This window comes from Petaurus breviceps, unplaced genomic scaffold (assembly GCF_028583685.1).
Source record: "Petaurus breviceps papuanus isolate PSGF00001 unplaced genomic scaffold, PetGlider_PUasm1.0 37, whole genome shotgun sequence".
Taxonomy (NCBI): Eukaryota; Metazoa; Chordata; class Mammalia; order Diprotodontia; family Petauridae; genus Petaurus; species Petaurus breviceps.
The window spans coordinates 11,911,087-11,931,237 of NW_027186296.1; the positions used below are offsets into that span (position 1 = coordinate 11,911,087).

Genomic DNA, 20,151 nt, shown 5'->3' on the forward strand with positions numbered 1-20,151 from the left:
CAGAGTCAGGATGACCTGGGATTGAATCCAGGCTCTGATACTTAGCACCCACCCAGAAACATCTGGTCATGTAACCTTGAGCAAGTCACTTAACCCCAATTGCTTTATAAAATAAAGGCATTTAAATATCTCCATAACATATCAGCTATGAGAAAGACCACAGCCAGCGTCATCTCTAACCTAAATAACTGCTGACTTCTTCACAAACCATACATAATCCCACAAGAATTTAGCTCTGGAGATGCAAAGAAAGACAAACAAACTAAGACAAAGCAAAGTAGTGATACTGGCTCTTTAATTCCTGGGCCAAGGTGGGGCAGGGGTGTGTGTGTCAGAGAAAGCTTCCGTGATATACTGAGTCAGAGGTACCTATGTGATAAATGATTGTCCATTGTCCAATGTCCAGTGTTGACAATTTCCCTCAAGCTTCTCCCTGGATCTGAATCTACTGGGAAGAAGACCAGACACGGATTGACATGTTCAGGACACTGTCATTTGCCTGCGGAGCCTTGTTCCCTCCCAGGGTCCCTCTCTCAGTGAGGATGAGCAGCAATGGTGTAGACAAGAAGCGAATTTTGGCTGACAAAGTGGCTTTGATCACTGGGTCCACCCAAGGGTGAGCAAAAATAAATTCTTAATTAGAGAATGTGAAGGGCTGTTGGATCTGCAATAATCAGGTCTATACTCTCAGGAGTCTAATTAATTCATTAGAGAGTATAGAGTCCATCTCCTTAACGTCAAAAGAGGCTGAGGATTATGATTTTCCACTAGAGGAGGCCACCAGGGAGGTGAGGTAGAGGGCAAAAGGGCTAAGGAATGAGACAATCGAGGGTGTCTTTCTGTCTCCATTTCTTTTGTAGCATTGGCTTTGCTATTGCACAACGGTTGGCCCGGGATGGAGCCCATGTCATGGTGAGCAGTCGCAAGCAGCAGAATGTTGATCGGGCTGTGGCAGCACTGAAGGAAGAGGGACTGAGTGTGAGTGGCATGGTGTGCCATGCAGGGAAAGCAGAAGATCGTGACAGGCTAGTGACTATGGTGAGTGATCAAAGGTGATGGTAGACAGTGGAGAGAAAAAACAGACAGACCATTTGACTCACCACTAGACAGGGTTTGGGAATTTTAGTTTCTCTTTATCCATGAGATTTGAAATGTTGCCTTTAAGTGTCCCTTAGCCAGTTTACTCCTTCAGTGTTTAGGAAGAAAGTAAAGTGTTATAATGGGTTGAACATAGCAAAAAAGATCAGTTTTTTTTAATTGTTAAAAGATACACAAAATAAAGGCAGGAACCAATCCTGGAGAGTAGAGGGCAATGACCTTACCTTCTTCATTTAGCTTTTAATCTTGTTTAGCTTCATTTGCATGACAATCTGAAAAACATCATGGGAGCAAAATGGACTTTGTAGCCTCAGCCTCCATAACTACTGTGGGGGTTTCTTTATCAGACGCCCCCACTCCCCAAATAAATTTTGGGAGCAGAAGACAAGGCATAGCAGGTAAACTACATGGACTTTCTAACCCTATCACGACAATTATCTGGACAATGGATTTCATATCAGCATTAGATATAGGTAGTGAAAAGAATAGACTTAACCTTTGCCTACCGGCTTTCTGATTTGGCATTTGGTTCACTGTCCTTAGCTGCATGTCATTGCTCATAGCCTTTGATATGGATTAAATATCTGTCAGTGTGCCTTTGTCAAGGAGAGGCTTCCTAGTTACTTCATTTATCCTTTAGGAACCAAAAAGGCCATTTGATGACCCTTCAGAGTTGAAGCATAGAATCTGATAATGGAGAGTAGTAGTTTGGTGACCATGAGACCAATAGAGCTACCCAGAAGGCATTACAAGACCAGTGAAATCATCCACCAGCAACCAGAACAGCAGACATGATTCTTGAAAGAGAGCAGCACAATGGCATCACCAGAGAACATCAGCAACCCTAGGTCATCAAAGTTATGAGTTGCTCTGGGCACATACCCTCTTTACATATGTGCTGGCCACACAGGTCCTTTGTGATTGCCCCTTCACTGATGTGTCCAGGCCACATGTACCATCCATGTGCTCTTCTTGGTAACGTTTTCTTAATGTATGTCCCCTTCCACTCCAATGGCATGGTAATATTTGGCAACATGTAGTGCATGGGAGGAACCTTTTCTTGTGGTTTAAACTATCATTTTATTTGATTAAATGTCTTTTGCTTTGAGTTAATGTGCCCTGTGGCTGACTGGTAAAAGTAAACATACAGTGAAAGGCCCATGAGCTATGGTTTTAAGTGGGTGATGACTCACAGAGTGCCTTGAAATGAGATTGCTTTTGTGCATTAAAAGCATAATGCATGTAACTTTTGACTATCAAAAAATAAGGACCCATGTACTGCGAAGAGCAGAATTTTCTGTCATTCAAAATATATTCATTTTTTAAAAACAATATTTTAACATCAACATTCTGGTGATGTTAGATGACTACAAATCATGCGATGCCACAATCTCAGAAAAATCAAAATAGTGAGTAACACAAGGGTGTGTGGGAGATAGTTGTATCTTAATACTAATTATGTGATAAGAGTCATAAGAAAATCTCATCAAGGATATATAAGTGGAAAATAAGGTGACCTTGCCCATAGAGTAAGGATGAGGCATAGCAAATGGTTGGCCTGAGTGTTTCACTAGTATTTGCAAAATATTACAAGATCCAGATAAAGCTGGATGATTTTGGAAGAGAAGGTGTGGTTAGGTTGCAATATGCACCATTGGAGGCAGGACCTACCCTAAAGATATCATACATTCACAAAAATATTGAAACATGTCAAAGGTAATACTGAATCCCAGTCCTAGAAAATTGATGATGAAGTCTATCTCCTTTCAGTAGAAAGGTAGGGAACTACAGCTGTGGCATCTGTTATGCACTATGAAATGTAATCATTAGTTTTAGTTTTGGGGTATTTAGGTGGCACAGTGGATAGAATACTGGACCTGGAGTCAGGAAGGCTCATCTTCCTAAATTCAAATTTGATCTCAGACACTTACTAGCCATGTGACCCTGGGCAAGTCACTTAACCTTGTGTGTCTCAGTTTTCTCATCTGTAAAATGAGCTGGAGAAGGAAATGGCAAACCACTCGGTATCTTTGTCAAGAAAACCCCAAAAGGGGTCACAAAGAATTGGGCATGACTGAAAACTCTTAAACAACAACTTTTAGCTTTATTTTATTTAAAAAAAAAAAGGGGGGGATGATTCAGTGGTGGGGGGATGGAGAGAATGACTGGTGTAAAAGTAAAAGGTACAAAAAAATTTTTTAGAGTAATATGGAAATATTTTATTGTCCTCCCTTCTCCCCTTTCCAACATAAACACTCATTTCTGTACCCTAGGTGGGTACTTATATCACCTGCCTCCAGTCTTGGTTCTGTTAAAGGATGCTCTTCTTAAATGTGAATGTTGATGTTAAAAAGCAACATAGAGGAGAAGCATATAGTGAACTGGTAAACTCCTCAGAGAAGGGACTCCAAGTATATGGGAATAATTAGTCAGTCAACAAACCTTGATTTAGCACTTAATATGTGCCAGGCACTATGCTAAGCATTGGGAATAGAAATAGAAGTTGAAAGAAAGATAGTTCCTGCCCTCAAGGGACTTACATTCTAATAGGGGAAGACAGCACACAAAAGGGAGCTGAAGGGGGCGGGGCAGGGAGTTTGAGGTCTGGAATGATGGTCTTTCTTCAATAGAAACTCTGGGAGGAGCCATCCAATCAGAGGGAGAGGCCAAGGAGTAATGGTGGATACTACCAATGGGTGAATATTCTAGTGTCAGAGTGAGGTTTCTGGATATAAAACTGGAGAGGAAATCTGGAGTGCAGCATGACAAGGAATGATTAGAGGATGGAATATTATTGTGTTAGATACAATGGATGGTGTCTTGGTCATAATGAGTCTTTGCTTAGATACTTCAAAGATCTGTGATTTGTTGGTGAGAGTACTTCCCTTCATCAGCACAGATCACAACCCCTCCATGATTTGCTAGATGGATGTTGAGAGTTCCTGTGGTCAAAAGATTTAGTATTTTGTGACCAACCAAGTGATGAATCTATCTGGACTTAGCTGGGTTGGCCGCTGAACAACAGACATTTAGTCCTTTGTGGGGTCCCAAGTTTAAGCCATTTCTACTTAGCAAGGTCTACCAGAGTGGGCTCTGTTGGCACAGCCTTGGAGAACCTAGGGTTACCTTCACACCACAGTGAGACGTCAAATACAGATTTACCTGGAGGTTGGACTAGTAGTCACTTAACCAATATTTGTTCAAAGGAAAGAAAGGTAGAAACAAGTGATTGGAATAAAGACTGTGACTGGAAGAAGAGAAAAAGAAATTCTATTATTAAAATTAAATGACCTGTAAGTTGCACTCTAGGTCACAATTGCATTATCAGGCTTAGGTTCTAGCTATATTTGTCCCAGAATGTGTGTCCATGGCAATATCATCTCATTATCTATCAAGAGGAAAAGAAATGGGTCACCCAGTACTCTTAACTTACCAAACTTAATGCAGGAATAATTAAATGATGTAATAATGATAATAGAAGACCTCCTCCAATGCCTCATTGTGATGTGTGGGTATGTGGTGTTCTGGGATATGTCAATAGAGCAGAGTTTTGTGTATGGGTCTGGGGAAAGACTCTATGTCTTTTGACTGAAGACCAGTCTAGCTAAGTTAAAAAGGATCTTCACAGAGAGGCCAAGCAACTCTCAAAATTAGCCAACCAAGCCAAAGAGGGGTTCCAATCTTTCTAGACAGGAGTGCCTACAAGGATCCTTGAAATATTGAAGAAAAATCATGTAGAAATTGTGACTAGGAGTAGACTGGTCAATTTCAGAAGGTAAAAGGGTAAGGCCTAAAAGGCATCTCTCTGTCCAAGGATTTTTTTTTAGTAATATGTCCTTAATAGGGTATGAAATGACAGCTTGTTCAGTGTAAGAAGATTAAAGGATGAGACCTTGTTCTGGGTATATTCTGGCCTCAAGACATCTCTATATGGACATCCCTATTGAGATAATTAATCTCCCTTGCAGAGTGTTGGGAGCATATTTTCCCTGGGTAACTGTTGATCTATTGACACATGGTAGGTGATTCTTTGAGTCATGACAATTTTTTTTTTCACTTAAAAAGCATTCATTTTTTGTCTCTCCCACTTCCTCCTGGAGAGAAGAGGGAGATTTCCTGGACAATGCCAAACTCCTAGACCCAACATGCTGGGGAGCAGAGGAATAATTCTTCTCAAATTGTTGAACAAAGTCTTCTACAAAGATGAGAAGCAACACATGACCCAGGACTGGAGCATTATTAGCAAGAGACCAAAGTATGATGTGGAAGAACAAATCTGGACCTTACTGCCCACTGACACCTTGAGTTATACAGACAGTGCTGTTCTGATGAAAAGAGAAGTGAGATTCTAGCAACTCCAAGCGCAAAATTCCAAAGTTGGGGAAGCCCAACCTTAGGATAGTGCTGTCAATTTAGAAGTCTATATAGGTCTGGGGTGGGTAGGGACTCGAGGGGCATATCTTTGTTGACCACAAATATGTCTCCCTTCCAGGAAGAATCTACCACAAGGTGGCACTATGGGCCTGGAAAACTGTGAAGTCCCTGAATGAAAGGTGGAATTCATCCGAGAGGGAAGAGCTTATGTGTTGATTGTAAATGGGATCTTATCAGTTCTTCATGTGTTTTGCATCATTTCTATGTGATGAAATATAGGTCATCCTGTATCCAATATATGTTATTAGCTTGAGTGCTTTAAATGGGAACTGAGAGCCCTTTTATACATATCTACATAGAATAAGAAATGAGTTATACTCTGAGATTCCCAGAGAAAAGATTGTAGGAGTCAACCAGATCAAAACAGCTTCTAACCTGTGGATGGCTAGATATGAACAGAGCAGCTTGAGATAAGAGAGGCAGGAATCAAACACAAGTTTAATTTCAAAGTGAGGGAAACAGCTTGCAAGCAAGGAAGGGATATTCTAGGCACATTTGCTGGGGCACCTCCGCTGGGTGGGGGGGGAGGGCGCCTGAAGCAGTGTGGGGAGATCTCAATTCTTATACCAATGGATATGCAATGACCTATAACCCTGACAATGAGGGGTAACAGCAACAATGACATGACTTTGATTCATAGAAGGGTATCTTGACCAGAACATGGATACATCAGGTGCTTGTCCAAGCTCAGAGAACACCTGTTGCTGGTCAAAGCAATACAATATTTATGTGCTTTTGCCAGAGGGTGAGATCATCTAGAGGGTGAATGAAAAGGATTGTTGTTATGCCAAGTTCAGGGCATAGCTGGTTTCCTGGACCTTAGCTCTGGAAAACAGGGTGTTTCCTAATATCTTGACAGAGGTATCAAGCAAAGAGTAATTAGTGGGAAGATTCACCAAGCCTGGACCCAGTTCTAAGTCCAAAATCTGAGTTCTGGGCCAAGGATGATAATTTTAATTGTATTGTAATGATAAGAATGCATTTGTTTAGCCTTTTAAGGTTCACAGAGTGTACAACCCTATGAGGAATGGTTCTAGGACAACATTTAATATGGATGAGGCAGTATGATACAATAGAATGTTAGACCTGGACTCAGGAGAGGTGTGGGTTCAAATTCCACCTCCAACAGTTACTAACCATGGGCAAGTCACAATTTCTCTGAGACTTGGTTTCCTTATCTGTGGTACTTATCTCTCAGAGTTGTTATGAGAATCGATCAATCAATCAATTAGCATTTATTAAGTGCCTACTTTATGCCAGGAACTTTACTGTCTTTGTGGACACAGAGATAAAAGCAAGACAGTCCATGACCTCAAGGGGTTTACATTCTACTGAGGAGAGGATTGGTATAGTACTTTCACAGATAAGTAAATGAAAGATATATACAAAATAAAGGAAAGGTCTCTTCAAGGAGGCAATGCTTGATTTGAGTTTTGAGGTGGTTGTGAAGAGAAAAAGCATTCTAGGGATAGGAGACAGCCTATGAAAAGCAAAAAGTGGGAGATAAAATGCTGTGTATGGGGGCAGCAAGAAGACCAGTGCAGTCAGAACATAAGAGTACATGAGGAAGAGTAGTGATGCATCAGCCTAAAAAGACAGACTGTTGTTAGATTATCAAGGAATTGAAATGGCAAAAGGAAAGTTTGTATTTTCTCCCAGGAATAGTCAGGGACCACAGACATGTCTTACACAGGGGATGTAGTATGGTCAGACTTGTGCTTTAGGATGGTCAATTTGGCCTATATGAGGAGGCTAAGTTACAAAAAGGAGAGGGGCTGGAACCAGGGAGACCAACAAGGAGTCTACATAATAGTCTAGATGACAGATGATGAGAGTCTATACTGGGTTAGTTGTGGTGTGAGTAGAGAGAAGGGGATAGAGATGTAGTGGAGGAAATATCTATAAGACTTGGCAACTAGATTAGATATCAGGAGTGAGAGAGTAGAAGGTTACAAATGTGGGTGAATTGAGGGATAGTGGTTCCTTCCATAGAAAAAGGGAAATTAGAAGGCAATATGGATTTAGGGTTCTGTTCCAGACGTGTGGGGTTTGAGGTACCCATGGTGCATCCAAGTGATGCATCAGGCAATTAGAACTGGAATTGAGGAAAGAGATAGAGGCTAGCTCTTTAGCTTTGGAAGTTGTCTGCATAAAGACAATTTGTTGAATCCAAGTGAACTGATGGGATCACAGATAGGGAGATAGAGAAGAGTGCTCAAAAAAGAATCCTGAGGTATATTACACATAAGGGGCAATCCATGGATGATGATCAACAAAGAAAACTAAAAGGGAGTAGTCAGACAGGTAGGGAGAGAACCACAATAGAGCAAGTTCAGAAAGGAGAGAGTATATAGAGGGATGGGTAGGCCATTGGATTTATCAATAAAGAGATTACTGGTGACCTTAAAGGAACAGTCAGTACAGGAAACAGAAGCCAGAAGAAAGGGGCTAAGAAATGAGTGGGAGGTGAGAAAGTGAAGACAAATAGTACAGATAGCTTTAAAAAAAAGAAAGGAGTTTGGCTGTGAAAGGGAAGAGAGATATAGAATGATAGTTTAAGGGGATAGGAGGATCAAGTGAACTTGTTTTAAGGATGGGGAGATAGGGCATGATTGTAGGCAGCAGGAAAGGAGAAATGGGAATGAATGAAAGATAATATCTGAGAGGAGAAAGGAGAGAATCTGATGTGTAGAACTGTTGGCATTGGCTAAGAGAAGGTCATCTGGCCCTTCAAGACTGGAGCAAAATGGAAAGAATGGGAGTGATGATTTCAAGTATAGAACTGGGCCAGAGAACTGGGGTAGTATGTGGCAAGACCCCCAGATAGAGGGAAGAAGGAGGTGTGGCTTAGGTGACTGGAGGAGAGAAGAGGTTTGAAGCAGTACAGGAGTATAATAGAAAGTCAATCAGAGAAACATGAAAAGATTGGCCTTGCATCAGTGACTAACAAATGAGACAGTCTTTGTAAAGAACTTTGAAAACCTTAAAGCATTATATAAAGGTTCTGTTACTATTGTTGTTGTTACAGCCAGAATTCCCAGTCTGACAGGAGAAGATAAGTCTAGTCTAGCTTCCAGCAAGGAAAGACAAAGTAGTCTAGTGGTTGAGATAGCAGGCTTTAAGTCAGGAAGATCTGGGTCCCAGCTGTTACTTTCTATCTCTAGGACCTTTGGCAAGTCACTTTAACCTCTGTGGGCCTCATTCTGCAAATTTGGGGGTTTGAATCTGGTGGCCTCCCTGGGTCACTTCCAGCTCTAAGTCTATGTGCCTATAGAAAATATTATCCCATATACAATGAGTGAGTCTGTAGGTCAGACTACACTCTCCCAATCTAGCAAGAGTCAGAAAGAGACAGAGGAAGAGAGATAGAGACAGAGAAACAAACACAGAGACATAGAGAAAAAGAGGCTATTACTTTGCCATCATCTCTGACCCCATATTTTCTATCTCATTATTTCCCTTCTAGGTTGTAGAACAATATGGAGGTGTCAACTTTGTAGTCTGTACTGCTGGAGTTAATCCCTTAGTAGGGAGCGTTCTGGGAGCCAGTGAACAGGTCTGGGACAAGGTGAGGCCTTAGGAGTTGGATTTAGAGTCAGATTGGATGATCCTTGTGTCATGTGCTATCTGCTATAACTGATAATATACTCAAATGTAAACTACATTCCCACAGAGTCATTCTCCTTATCATCTCGTGAAATTGGTCATCTATAACTCTCCTAATGCCAAGAAAATGGATACCCATCCTATTAGGTTTTTTTAAATCTTTATCTCTATTCACAAACATTCCACAGGCATAACCCTGGGGCAAGCACTTTAGTCTTCAAAACCTTGGAGTAGGGCCTTACCCCCTCTGTCTTGGCTCAGGATTCCTCTGATGTCATAGACCAAATGGAAGGCATTCTGTCTCCTGGCATGCCATTTTTATCGCCTGGCACATGAATCAACCCTTTAGGATGGGACAAGGAAATCTCTGCCCTACCCAAAGAATAGCTGCCTTCACAGTTCCAGGAAAGATACTCTTCTCAGACCCCACAGTCCCAACATCAGCCATGAACCCCAGATGATATGCCCTATTGGTCATTCTGCTTCCCCCTACCTTTTATGGTTTTCACCAGGAAGATCTTTAATTTATACAGTACCACACAAAAAGGGTGCTATGGCCTCAGCTTTAGTCATTACTACTGAGCTGGATTACTGTCATTGACCCAGAGAGGCTACACTCAACTTCCCTCAGAGGAAATGAATAAGTGTCCTCTTCAAGGGGTCACCATAAAGGGCTCATCTGTTGACAACCCTTTCTATTTTTACAATGCATTTTTTTTTTAAGCAATCGGGGTTAAGTAACTTGCTCAAGGTTACACAGCCAGTTGTTTCTGGGTGTGGTGCTGAGTATCTGAGCCCAGATTTGATCCCCAGGTCATCCTGACACTGGAGCCGGTGCTCTTACTCGCTGAGTCACCTGGTCGCCCCTAACCCTTTCTATTTTTAAACTACCCTATTCTGCCTCTTGGGTCTCTTCCATTTAACTAGGCCTATATAAACTAGCTCCCCTCTATTACTTCTACTCTTGTTTTCTCTTAACCTGTTACAGGTTGACTTGGATAGGAGAAAGTCACTGTGGAAGAAACAACTACAAGAGATTTTCCTAAATTGCATATTCACCGTGTTTGGGAAGAGACAGGGTTCTTCAGACCCCTAAACATATCCCCAGATTCCTTCTTATTGGGGACCTCATATAGAAGAAGGAGCTATCCACATTCCAGTCACTTTCTGCAGTGAAATTTACAGAGTTCAGCATGCCCAACAGGAGTAGGAAATCAGAAATAATCATATTGCATCTCCTTTTTGTTCTGAATTCAGATTCTGAACGTGAATGTGAAGTCCCCAGCCCTGTTACTGGGCCAGCTGTTGCCTTATATGGAGAAAAGAGGGTATGCAACAGAGGAAGGGAATAAATGGGTTATTGGGCAGAGGAACTGGATGAAGCAGAGCAGGGAAACCAGGACACGAACAATTAGATGACCTCTCTTTAGTATGTCCAAGGCTATACTAACTCTCTCAGTCTCTCTCTGAGCCCTGAAGTAGGGATTCCCTAAGTGAAGCCTGTTCCATTTTTATGAACTGTTCAGACATAGAATGGGCTGCTGCTGGAGGGGAGTGAGCTTGTCAGTGGAGCTTTTCAACCAGAAACTGGATGACCACTTGTCAGAGAACTTTTAGACAAGATTCACAGATATCTGAGGGCTAATATGACTCTTAAGTTCTATGATTTTGTAATTCCACTTAGCTGTCTTACATGGGGCCCATGAGATACTGTCCATCCCCCATGATCAGAAGCTCTCCAGTACTTCACTACCCTAAGAACTCAACTTCTGCCCAGAAGTACCAATAAGATGCCACCAAATCCCTTCTTATCACAGACCTTAGACCCTGTTCTCATCCCACTAGCTTTAATAGCTTCTATATCACTAGAAAAGCTAATCTCTTAAAAATATATGGTCTCTCAGTTATAATCATCCCATTTGTTTATTTCCTTGTAGGGACTGTTCTGTGATCTTGGTATCATCAATTTCAGCCTATATCCCATGTCCAGTAAGTAGTAACTTTGAACTTGGGTGGGCCACAGTGGTACAAGAGAAAAGGTTTAAATCCTAGATTCTAATAATAACTCTCTTATACCTATCTGCTGCCATATATTTTCATCTGTTATATCATTCAGAATTTATCGCATCCCCTTGAAATCTAGGGCAGGTCTTATCATCATTTGACAAATGTGGCAGTCCAAGTCCAAAAATATTCCCCCAACCTGTGATAGAACTAAGACACAAAGAAGCAACCTGGAAAGACTTCCTCTTCTCTAATCCCAGGGAATTTTGCCTGATTTTTTTTCCCTTGTAGAAGTTGGGCCCCTACAGCACCAGTAAAACTGCCTTGCTGGGCCTCACTAAGACACTGGCTATGGAGCTGGCCCCAAAGGGCATCAGGGTGAATTGTCTGATTCCAGGTATTATCAAGACTAACTTCAGCAATGTCGTGGTAAGACTCTGGGGTTACTCTTCTAACCCTCTCAACATCCCCTCTGATGGTTAAATTCCTGATCAGGTCAAGTCCAGGTCAACTCTTACAGAGACCCATTCAGGACTGGGAGGCTCAGTCTTAGGTTTATTAATCCTTTCTAGTCTTTATACTCTGAACCTGGGTAGACTCTTCTTTTCCTATAGCAGTATATGAGCTTTAATCTTTTTTGGGAAAAATAGTGCACAGTGGCCTCCATTTCATTTCCCTAGGCATGAGCAGGTTTCATCCTCTACAGGCATATACACCATGCTTATTCCCTTTTTATATCCTCCCTCCGCCCCCTCCCATCCTTCTGCCTAAGCACAATGAACCTTTCAATATTTTGCTTTTATTCAGATCCAAGAAGCAGAGGCAACACAATCAATTAAGAACATATATGGAATGCAGAGGTAAATAGTTTGGGAACTTTATACAGTACCTTCTTTAGAGCTGGGAGAAGGAAAATTCTAGTGCATGAGAGATTAACATAGTCCTGGATTTGGGGTTGTGAGTTGGAAGTAGGAGTGCCCCATGAAGAATTCACCATGTATCCCTGCATGGAATAAACCCCCAGGTGCCTATGAACTGCAGGAACCATAAAAATGGAGGCCATCCTGGGTCCTTTCCTTAAAACCACAGACACAGAAGACAAGATTAGTTAGAGCCTGGTTTTCTGACCTCAGTCCTATTCCTCTTCCATCCAGGATTGGACAACCAGAAGACTGTGTGGGAACTGTATCTTTCCTGTGTTCTCCAGATTCCAGCTACATCACTGGACAGAGCATTGTAGTATCTGGCTTCTCCCCCAACATATAAGGCGCCTGTCAAGGAACATGAAGCTGTAACTCTGGGTGGTAAATAGTATATTTGATCCTGGGAACTGGACAGAAGTTGGATAAAGACAGAAGAGGGAATGTAAGAAGCATGGGAGAACTTCATTAGCACCCGGAAACTAGAAAAGGGAAAGTAATGGAATTAACATTTATATAGTTCTTACATTCCAGGCACTATACCAAGCACTTTATGAGTCTGAAGCTGGAGCTTAGGTGTAGCTAACATGTAAATACTCAGAGGCTCATAAGAGAAGAATCACTTTCCACAGTTGTTTTCCTGGTAATCACTAATTCAAATTAATACCACTGGGCTCAAGGGGAAAGGGTACAACAGATCAGGGAATCTTATCTATTTCTTCATAAAATATATGAGCTATTGTTTCTTAGTATCCTTGAACCCAATTCAATCCCTTAATCTGTTTCCCAGCATGTAACTGATCTTTACATGTTGAGATCTGACTGTTAATAGGAGTCCCTGGATAATTAGACTATAGTTAAAGTGTGATAGGGGCTATTTTTCACTAAGGGAACTAAGAAAAGAGAAGGGTACCTTTGTAAGTGCTGAGGAATCATTGTCTCTTTCTGTTTGAAATGTCTTTTAATTTTAAATAAACTTGTCTGGAAATTACTAGATTTGTTGTTTTGAAAACAAGCCACTAGTCTATGTCTAGAAGCCCTAACCTTGAATTAGTGCTGTTTTGTTCCAAAGAGATAAAGAGGGGAAGTAATTAATCTCATCTTTCCATATTATTTCCTACATTTAGCAGCAAATGCCTCTCTAAATGAGTGTGTATGTGTGTGTGTATGTGATAAATCAATGTTCAAGTTAGTAAAGAAAAGAGAGATCCCATGTACAAAGCATATGTGCCCAAAGGAGAATCTTCAGGAGGGCTAGAGACAGAAGACAGAAAATTTTCAGGCCTATATCTTAAAAAGGACTTCCACAGCCATCTGTTTACCCATGTTTTAGATCATTTGGTTGGCAATTAAGGACAGTTTCTTAATTTCTTGGTTCCCTGGGGATTCTGAGGCAGTAGTTTAGAAGGAAGGTGTTATCCTCAGAGCTAAGCTTTGGCACCAGAACAATGTCTGGAACATAGTAAGCAATAAATTCTTCTTGCTTGCTCTCTGATCACTGTAATTGGTTAAACTGGATTAGGGGGCATAGAATTGAAATGCTCGCTTCCCTTCTGCCACTCAAGCTTTGATAAAAGGAATTATAAGATCAGAATCACAGAATTAATTAACTATATGAGTGGAAAGAGAACTCATTGGTATCTAGTCCAACCTATATACAAAAAGAATCCCCACTAGATATCTGGCCTCTGCTTGAAGACCTGTAAGGAAGAGAAGTTCACTAATCTAGAAACGGGTCATTCTGTAAAACTCAAATTCTTAGCAAGTTTTTTTTTTTCCTAACATAAAGCCAAAGTTGGTTCAGCCCTCTGGAACCAAACAGAACAAAGAAATTCCTCCTCCATATGACAAGTTTTCAAATACTTGAAGACAACTTCTGTTTTCATTTCCCCATGCTAAACCTGTCTAACTACTTCAGCCAGTCTTCATATGTCATAGACTCAAGGCCCTCAACATCCTAGTTTCTTTCCTTTGGACATTCCAGTTTATCGATACCTTTCTTAGATCATGTTGCCCAGAAATGAACATAATACTCTAGATGAAGTCTGACAAGGGGAGAATACAATGGGACCTTAGTCAATTTAGGGGTGTGTTTAAGCCCCAAATAGCTGGGAACTGGTGTGTGAAATTTAACAGAAAGGTAAATTGAGGTACATTTCTCTGAGCAAGATAGCATTTTATTTTCAGAACAGGTAACCTGAGAATAAGATGGATCAATGACTTGTTTCAATCTATGCCAAAGACCCAGATTTGCAGATGCAACTCATTTTTATAGGCATAGAACAAAGAATAGTACAGGGTAGGTGACATCATTGAGGACAACATGATTAGTTATATAGCTGAGGTGAGGGGAACAACATAATTGGCCAGAAGTTTGGTAACGAAGGGCTAGCAATGATTGCCTCATAACCCCAGTGACTAAGAAGTGTTCATCGTTTGAGTTCAGCTGCAGGGTCTAGAGATAATGGGGCACACGTTTTAGACAGCAAACCAGATGTCACTGACCAATAGCTTGGTGGTATAAAGATATTAGACCCAATTCCTTATGGCAAGCCACATTCCCCAAGGTAATCTAAATTCTTTGAGACAAGACAAACAACCCATTACAGGCCAGCTGAATTCTGAACTAAGTTCAGAGACAAAGAACCCTAACTTAGGCAGTTATAGGACAAAATCAATTCATTGTAAATGGGATAAATAATAAATGATTCAGGATTAATCAATCATTTCAAAACAAAACCACAAAGGTATGCAGGAAAGTAAACCGCTAGTATGAGCAAAAGTATACCAAGGGAGTTCTCTTTATCCAAAATTACTTGGCCATTATTAGATGAATGTCTGCTTAGATTAGAGAACAAAGGCCCTTTTAAGAAGGAATAATAGATTTTCTTTGGAATTATACATATAAATGCTAGCTTAGTCAAAAAGGCAGTTAGAAGAGGAACTCAACACAAAAGAAAGCTAATATTAGGGTCTTACCTTCAATATAACTACGTACAAATATATTTTGCAAATCTACATTTTCTCATAACACCATTTATTTATATTCCCAAAGGAAGGATGGCCCTTAAAGTTACTAAAATTCTGAATAAGAAATATATTCTTACATACATTATAAGAACGGTCACAGCAGCCACCAACTAGGCATTCTGGGATGTCAGAGTTTAGCTGGCCCTACCATAAACTCTAAATCATTCTTTTCTTTTCTCTTCACCACTTCATCTTGGCAAAGTCTCATTCTTAATGACCTAATGTGCTCTTCCCCTTGTTGCTTCCCTAGAGATCCATTGAGCCTTGGGTCCTCCTTCCATCCCAATGACCCTAATGGCTAACAGTGGGATCCATTGTCTCCAGATTCTTGACTTTTGCTTTCATTTTTTTTTCATGACTCCACCTTTCTGCCTTAGATGGAATCAGCTTGCTTCTCCAGCTCACCCTCAACTTCAGTTTCAAAGAAAACAATCATAGGTGGCACCGTGTACATAGCACTGGACCTGGAGTCAGGAAGACCTGAGTTCAGACAGACCTCAGCTGTGTAACCCTGAGCATGTCACTTAACCTCTCTTTACCTCAGTTTCCTCAACTGTAAAGTGTGAATACTGAGAGCACCTATCTCCCAGGGTTTCTTTGAGGATCAAATGAAATATTTGAAAGCATTTTACAAACTGCTTAAAGCACTATATAAAATGCTGGCTATTATGCCTGTTAACTAACCTACATCCAAGTAGGCTCCTATTAAAGAGCAAAGCAGCGAAGGGGAAGAATCCCATTCTTTTCACAAACAAGTTTATGAGACAACTGCCCTTTCATCCACTGTCTCCTATTCCTCCCCTGACTTTCTCCAGGTTGGCTGATCCCCACTCCCTCCCCACCCCCTATTTAAGTGACTAGATAAGAACTCTTTCACAACTCCTACCTAGACCTTTGGATTTGATTACTCTGTGAACTCTGGCTCAGAATTACAGGGCATTTTATTTACCCTCTCAGATCACCACCTGGATAACCCATTTTTGTTTAAGATGGTTCTCTCTAGATGAACTTATACAATGTATTTCAATAGCTGGAAGCTCTCTTGGCCTCTGTAGTGTGGGTTGAAATAGGATGGAATTAGATACTGTGAAAGGATATATAGGAATTGTGCCCTGAAGAAAGGCAGCGATTCTAAGAGGTAGAGGTGAGGAAGGAGTGTGTTCCAGACATGGAGGACCACTTATGCAGAGGCACAGTGGGGGGAGATGGAAATTCAAATATGAATGATGATAAACCATACCATCATCATTATCACCACCACCACTGCCACCAGCAACTACTAACTGCCACTGACATTTATATAGCTCTTGAAGTTTAAAAAAACAAACCCATAAGTTATCTCATTTTTGAGCTCTTTGAGGTAGGTGCTACAGAAATTGTTCCCATTTTACAGATGAGAAAACTGAGTCATAGAGAGGTTAGGTGACTTGCCAATGAGAGACGTCAATCAATAATTCTCAGAGGAAGAACAGACAATAGACGATGCAGGGGTCCTGAGGAATAGGCGCCATATGTGAATCTGTCATGAAAAAAGGTTTGTTGTGTTCCCAGTACATGTTTCCAAGACAGGACTGGAGAAACTCCTGAGCCATATAAAACCTAAAACCACTCCTGATTTGTAGTGAGTCACATGTGGACAGATGAGAAAAAAGGAACTGGATTAATAAATCTCCCAGTTGAGATCAATGACTGGCTAGATGAGGTGAAGAAAGAAAAGGCACGAGTGTGGGAGCACAGAACAGCAGTAAGTAAAAAAGTGAGAAGGGGCTGTCAGGTGGCTCAGCGAGTAAGAGCACCGGCTCCAGCGTCGGGATGACCTGGGATTGAATCCAGGCTCAGATACTCAGCACTGCACCCAGAAATAACTGGCCGTGTAACCTGGAGCAAGTTACTTAACCCCAATTGTTTAGGGCAAGTCAGGTGGCTCAGTGAGTAAGAGCACCAGCGGACAGCGTCGGGATGACCTGGGATCGAATCCGGGCTCAGATACTTAGCACTGCACCCAGAAATAACTGGCCGTGTAACCTTGAGCAAGTTACTTAACCCCAATTGCTTAAAAAAAAAAAGCGAGAGGACCCTCAATCTGTAAAAATAGGAAAAATAGGGGAACCCCAGACTCTTAGGCTGCAGGACTAGGGTCTCCACTGTGGTAACTCCCAGTTACCTACTGGGCCCAATAAGTATTTTGTAGACAGAAGATGAAGCATCATAAGAAAGGGAGAAGCAGTACGGTACAATGGAAAGAGCACTAGGTCTGGAGTACAAGATTTGGATTCAAATCCTGCCTCTCATGCCATCTATGTGACCTTGGGCGAATCATTTACCTTCCCAAGAACTTTACTTCCACATCTGCAAAATGGGGAGACTGGATTAGGTCTCTGACACCCCCTCCTAGCTCCACATCTATAATGCTTTAAAGGAGATTGTGTGAGGCCTCATAAACATGAAAAAGTACAAAGTGACTGGTAGTTGGATTTCTGCTTGAGAGCTTTTCCCCAGACTCCAGCCGAGGAAAATCTGCTTGTGATGAGATTTTGGCAAGAGGCTGCTAACTACAGATCAAAGGTAGCTGAGTAAGCTTGTGTCCTATGGAGAGGAGAGTCAGGCTCCCTAACGATAAATAAAGCCTCACTCAGGAGCCCCCAGAGACAGAGCCTCACTTAGGGTAAATATGCTGCTGCCACACAGTGAGCACCAAAAGACTGATTGCTGAATAGTTTATTTGCAGCAGATTGAGAAGAAGAAGCATTCTGTAGTGATCTGCAGAGTGCACAAGTGCATTTTTGCCACACTACTCTATAACAGCTGAATGTGTACAAAGCACACATTTGTTTCCTTACTAGAGGAGAGCTAGTCAGCCAATCAATCAATCAATCAATCAATTGATAAGCATTTATTGGGTACCTCTTATGCTCCAGGCATTGTGCTAAGCACTGGGAATACAAAGAAAGCCAAGATAGTCCCTGTTTTCAAAGAGTTTCCAATCTAATTAGGGGGAAAACATACAACTACATATAAATATATATGTGGAATAAGTTGGAGATAATCATCAGGGGGAAGGTACTAGAATTCAGAGGGATCAGGAAAGGCTTCTTGGAGAAGCTGGGATTTTGGAAAGGACTTGAAGGAAGCTAGAAGAACCAGTTGGTGGAGATGAGGAGGGGTTCATGGGGGAAGGCCATTTCAAGGCCAGTGAAAATGCCCAGAGTCAGGGAGATGTTTCAGAAACAGAAAGGAGGTCAATGCGGATCACAGAAGATGTGGGGGACAAGGGTGGTGGGGTAAGGTGTTAGAAGACTGGAAAAGTGGGGGTGGGCAGGTTATGGAGGGCCTTGGATAACAGCATCTTTAGGGAGAGCTGCGCATTTCTGGGAAAAGTGGAAAAAGTGTTTCAAAGGAAAAAATAAGGAGGGAAAAGTCCAGAGGCAATCCTATCTTGTATCAAGAGGCTGAAGGGTGAAGGAATGTGACCCAGAAAAGGAAGAGAATAACCAATGAAGTTTTGGAGTCTGTAATAGGTAGCAGGCTTTTTCTGTAGAGAGGATGAACTGGATCCTCTAATGAGATTGCTCCAAGAAATTTCAATTCAACAAATACTTATTAAGTATTACAGTGTATATCAAGGCCAGGAGATGCAAAGACCAAAAAAAAGAGTCCTTTATCTGAAAGACCTTGCATTCTATTGGGTACACAGTTAAATGAATACAAAGTACATTCAAAATTACACAAAGTAAATTCAAGACCACTCATGACCAGTGGTGGCAGAATCAAGGAAGGTCTCTTGTAAGAGGTGGCACCCAAGCTGTGTCCTGATGGAAGCTAGGGATTCTAAAGAGGGTAGGTATATGAGGAAGGAGTATATTCCAGACATGGAGGACCACCTATCCAAAGACACAGAGGTGGGAGATGGGAATTCGAATATGAATGATAATGATTCATACCACCACCACCAACAACTAATAACTCCCACTAGCATTTATGTAGCTCTTTACATTTGTTATCTCACTTTGAGCCTCACGACAGCGATTTGAGGTAGATGCTACAGGAATTGTTCCCATTTTACAGATGAGAAAACAGACATGAGAGGTTAAGAGACTTGCTGATAAGAGGGGTCAATAGTACTCAGAGGAAGAGTAGACAGTGGACTTGGCACTGAGTAGTAATGAGAATCATCCATCATGAACAGTAAGGAGGTCTGTTGTCTTCCTGGTACATATATCCTAAACAGGATTGAAGAAACTCCTGAGACTTAAAAACCTGAGAACGAGACTGATTTGTAGTGATTCACATGTGGACAAACGATACCAGAAGGAATCTTTCTGGTGATAATCCATAGATAGAAGAAATAAATAACTTGCTGAATGACAGTCAAGATCCAAAATAATTTCTACGAGATGGAACTCTGGGCTGAATGTAATAAGGTAAAATTGAATGGGGATCAATATAGTTGTACACTTAGCTTCACCAAAATCAATAGCATAAGTATAAGATAGAGGAAGTGTAGACAGACACAGTTCATGTGAAGAACTATCTGGGGATAGGATGGGGTTTAGTAACTGAAAGCTCAATATAAATTACTTTGACTTCTTTCCTCTCAGCCCTCAGCTGGGATAACAACTTTAATACAGCTCTTATAAGACTTCTCAACAACTTGTCCATGGACTTGATTCCAATAAGTGTCTACTGCCAGAATGTTATGCAAACCAAGTCTAGTCAGATTTGAAGATTATTCCTTCTCAGTACTAACACATTTGTGATCAATTCATTCAGAAGGCATCATCTGAGCTAGTTCAGCTTGAAGAAGATCTGTATACTCAGCAAAAGGGAAGGCTGCTAGTGAGGAGTTCAAAAAGTCTGGACAGTGAACTGAGCTGAAAGTGAAGTGAGCATTGTTGGATTCCCTTAGGAAAGAGTGGTCTAGTCTAGGGACATATCAGTCAGAAGAGTGACCTCAGGGTAGAGGCTTGCAGGGCTGCAAAGCTACTCATTGGTTGGGGCAGCTAGGTGGTGGTGGTGCAGTGAATAGAGCAGTGGCCCTGGAGTCAGGAGGACCTGAGTT

The 20,151-nt window shown here is 41.4% G+C and overlaps 1 protein-coding gene across 8 annotated transcripts; it reads left to right on the plus strand.

Moving 5' to 3' along the window:
• Window positions 1–432: 432 nt before the first annotated feature.
• On the plus strand, window positions 433–12,408 carry LOC138168908 (dehydrogenase/reductase SDR family member 2, mitochondrial-like). Of its 8 annotated transcripts, none has more exons than XM_069097888.1 (8): window positions 433–616; window positions 861–1,038; window positions 8,999–9,100; window positions 10,396–10,466; window positions 11,076–11,127; window positions 11,434–11,584; window positions 11,957–12,002; window positions 12,297–12,408. In XM_069097888.1, exons 1-8 carry the CDS (start codon window positions 477–479, stop codon window positions 12,406–12,408), a joined length of 852 nt encoding a protein of 283 aa, XP_068953989.1. In that variant the 5' UTR covers window positions 433–476. The 8 variants fall into 8 exon arrangements, with proteins under 8 accessions (XP_068953989.1, XP_068953991.1, XP_068953992.1 ...); XM_069097890.1 differs by lacking the exon at window positions 11,957–12,002 and adding an exon at window positions 11,675–11,688 and having other exon boundaries at window positions 11,434–11,568; window positions 12,255–12,408; XM_069097891.1 differs by having other exon boundaries at window positions 11,434–11,568; window positions 11,950–12,002.
• The last annotated feature ends 7,743 nt before the right edge of the window (window positions 12,409–20,151 follow it).